General features: G+C 47.9%; 1 protein-coding gene across 1 annotated transcript; it reads right to left on the bottom strand.

The window, feature by feature from the left end:
* Positions 1 to 1927: 1927 nt before the first annotated feature.
* Positions 1928 to 3259, bottom strand: LOC119367634. Its single transcript, XM_037633104.1, has 2 exons — positions 2686 to 3259; positions 1928 to 2546 (listed from the first exon to the last, which is right to left on the bottom strand). Exons 1-2 carry the CDS (start codon positions 3041 to 3043, stop codon positions 2245 to 2247), a joined length of 660 nt encoding a protein of 219 aa, XP_037489001.1. The 5' UTR covers positions 3044 to 3259; the 3' UTR covers positions 1928 to 2244.
* Between the last annotated feature and the right edge of the window lie 18 nt (positions 3260 to 3277).

The following is a 3277-nucleotide window of genomic DNA, read 5'->3' as shown; positions in this document are numbered from 1 at the left end:
TATATAGGACGATGGTATTCGGACACCGGAAGTGTTTCGGGAAGCACCAGGTACTTATCGGGTCACCGGAAGGGGTTACGGGCACCCCTGGCAAACGATATGGGCCTAATGGGCCAAGAGGGGAAATGCACCAGCCACAAAGGGGCTGGTGCCCCCCCATATGGGCTGGCCAAATTGTAGAAGGAAAGGGGAAGGAGGAACGGAAAAAGGGAATAGGATTCCCCCTTCCCCCTCTTCCCTTCCTACTTAGAATAGGAATAGGAGAGGGGGGTTGGCCGAATTGGAAGAGGACCCCAAGTAGGATTCCTCCTACTTGGGGCGCCCCCTTGGCTTCCTCTCCTCCCCCCAATATATATACAGACGGTCTATTCTGCTAATATTAGTAGAATAACTATTCTGCACACCACTTCGGCACTGCACGCTCAACAGAAGCGCACTGCATCATTTTGACGACGAGCACTGCAATAGAGACTAGTGAACTTCGTGTCGAAAAAAATTGCACGCGGTGTTTTTTCAGTACTGTTTTCGCTCTAATTTTTTAACCGTTTATCCGAATGAGGCGTGTAATATACCATTGAAAAGCTATGGATTAGGCGCAACTTCGATATGTTGAACACTTTTCGAGATTCCACACGGTTTAAGAGCAGTTTTGAAAATAGTGTGGCGGATGATGAGTGGCAGCAAGCGTGTTTTCACGTTTTTTTCTAAACCACTTGTCTGAATGAAGCAAATGATACTCTGTTGGATAGATATCGTCGAGGCGCATCTTTTTCATATATAAATCTTTCTCTAGTTCATTACGGTTTAAGAGCAGTTTCAAATTTACTAAATCGCGGAATTCTGTCTTTCAAATTTTCGGTACTGTTTTCGCTCTAGTTTTTGAACCGTTTGTCGAAACAAGGCGTGTAATACATCGTTGGAAAGCTATGGACAAGGTGCAACTATCATATGTAGGAATGGTTTTGAGATTGCTTAGGTTTAAAGTTAATTTTGAAAATCGTGCGACGGAGGACGAGTGGCAGCGGCCGTTTTTTTTGAAATTTTTACAAACCGGTTGTCGAAATGATTCAAATGATATGCCGTTGGAAATATATCGACGAGGCGCAACTTTTTCATGTAGAACACAATCTCTAATTCCTTACGGTTTAAGAGCAGTTTTAAAATTAGCAAAAAGCGGACACTCTGTTTTTTCGTGACACCAAAATCATCGTCGGACAGAAAAACGCACTGCTTCAAACTGAAAACTGCACTGCAACAGACAGACAAGTGAACTTCATGATTTCTTTTTGTCAAACATAAATTTTCTCGCACAAGTTTTTGTTGTCTTTTTTTTAACTTTTTTCCGAACGAGTGGACCACAACACTTCCGAAAGTGAACCGTAACACTACCAAAAGTGAACCTCATGAGTACTTGTTGTCTTTTTTATACTTATTAATTTTTTACGCGCGTTGACCAAGCGAGTGGACCTTTCATCGGACAGAAGAACACACTGCTTCAAACGGAAACCGCACTGCAACAGGCAGTCAAGTGAACTTCATGATTTCTTTTGGTCGGACATAAACTTTTCTCGCAAAAGTTTTTGTTGTCTTTTTTTTAACTTTTTTTTGAACGAGAGTGGACCGCAACACTCCTGAAAATGAACCGCAACACTATCAAAAGTGAACCTCCTGAGTTTTTGTTGTATTTCTTTCATACTTTTTAATTTTTATGAACGAGAGTGGACCGCAGAGACTAGGGCAAGTGAACCACATCATATATCGAAGTGGACCGCATTACCATCTCATTGTTTCGCTAAATTTTTAGCACATTCATGTTGGCGCAAGTGAACACCATCACTCTCAAAAGTAAACCACATTTGAGAACCAAACACACCGCAGGTGTTGCATTGATATAGTGAACCATTGAGGAGTTTTATAGCTAACCACGTGAGAGAACAAAGTGAGCTTCACATCTATCGGATTGTTTTACAAACACACACACATACAGAATTTGTACTCTCCACCAGTCGAACTACAAAAAATTCTATGGGCTACACTTTGCACTTAGAAAAACAGCAGCCTCCGCGAAGGCGAACCACACCATCCCGGTAATGAACTTTAGTTTTCACAATGAAGTGCAGATCTCAGCAACAACAAAATTGAGTAACTGGGCATCCAACCGAGCTGCATCACTTCATCTTCCCCACGAAGAGAAAATTAAAATGAACCCCGAGAGCAAAAGAATAGCAGACTGCATCTTTCACTCTATTTCTCTTCAGAGAAAACACACACACAATGAGCTTCATCCACGTATTTCTGTTTTTCAACAATTGCAGCCCACGCAGAGTCGTTTATCTGACAGAATAATGAATAGCTTGGATTGCACTGCAAATCTGAAAACTCAAACAAACTGAACCCCGTGCTACCCCTAGCCGAACTACAGAACGGTACACCCTGTATTTCTAGCGGACTTGCTGATGATAGCACTACCAGCGAGCCGTGATGGGGCAGCTTGTGCATCGACCACATGGAGATGAGCAGCAAACTGCGTGTGGCTCGCAGCCGAGCTGCACAAAAAAGAAGGGGGTGGAGGTCAGCAGGATGTGCGGCTCGTTAGGGAGGAGCAGGGCTCCAGACTCAGGAGCAGCGGAAGTGGTGGCCGGGTCAAGACGGGGATTGGGAGGGGAGGGAAGAGAGGCAGGGTACCGGGCCAGAGTTGGAGAACTGCGCAAGCACCGTCCATCGATACGGCTGCCTGAGGAGCCGCTGTGAGGCAGGGCTCGCGGGGCAGGGCGCTGTGGATGGCAGCAGCTGCCCGTGCTGGTAGCAGGCAACGACAGGTGGGGGGCAGTAGAGGTTCTTCTCGGTGGCCTCTCGCCGATGCCGCGTGCGCTGGAGAAGAGGTGACAGCGGACTCACTGGGATTTATGGCCTGGTCGTTGTCACGAGCGGAGGAGTGAGGGAGAGGTGGAGGAGATAGCTGCGGCCGGAGGAGCGCGGGGGTGAGAGAAGGTTGACACCGATGTGGGATGCAGGCAGTCCGGATCGGGCGCAGTCGGGCCATTTGTACTCGATCCAGTCAACTGGGAGGTGCGGTGGGGCTGGATCCGGCTGGATCCAGCACGGGGGGTGGGGGAGGGGATGTCGCCGCCGCCTGATCCAGCCAGAGGATCCTCACACACTCTGGTGGAGCGGTGAGTGGAGGTACGCATGGGGCGGCGCGAGGACGAGGCAGAGGGAGGCGCATGAGCTGAGGAGGTTGTTCCCCGAAGATGCGCATGGCCGGGTGCGCGGCAGC

Source organism: Triticum dicoccoides, chromosome 2B (genome assembly GCF_002162155.2).
Source record: "Triticum dicoccoides isolate Atlit2015 ecotype Zavitan chromosome 2B, WEW_v2.0, whole genome shotgun sequence".
Taxonomy (NCBI): Eukaryota; Viridiplantae; Streptophyta; class Magnoliopsida; order Poales; family Poaceae; genus Triticum; species Triticum dicoccoides.
The sequence above is the reverse complement of the archived record's forward strand: the minus strand, read 5'-3'. Positions and strand labels throughout refer to the sequence as shown.

Coding starts and splice junctions, on each gene's coding strand:
- LOC119367634 (XM_037633104.1), bottom strand. CDS start 3,043: ATGGCCCGACTGCGCCCGATCCGGACTGCCTGCATCCCACATCGGTGT. Junction 2,547..2,685: donor AGTTCTCCAACTCTGGCCCG/GTACCCTGCCTC, acceptor TTTTTTGTGCAG/CTCGGCTGCGAGCCACACGC.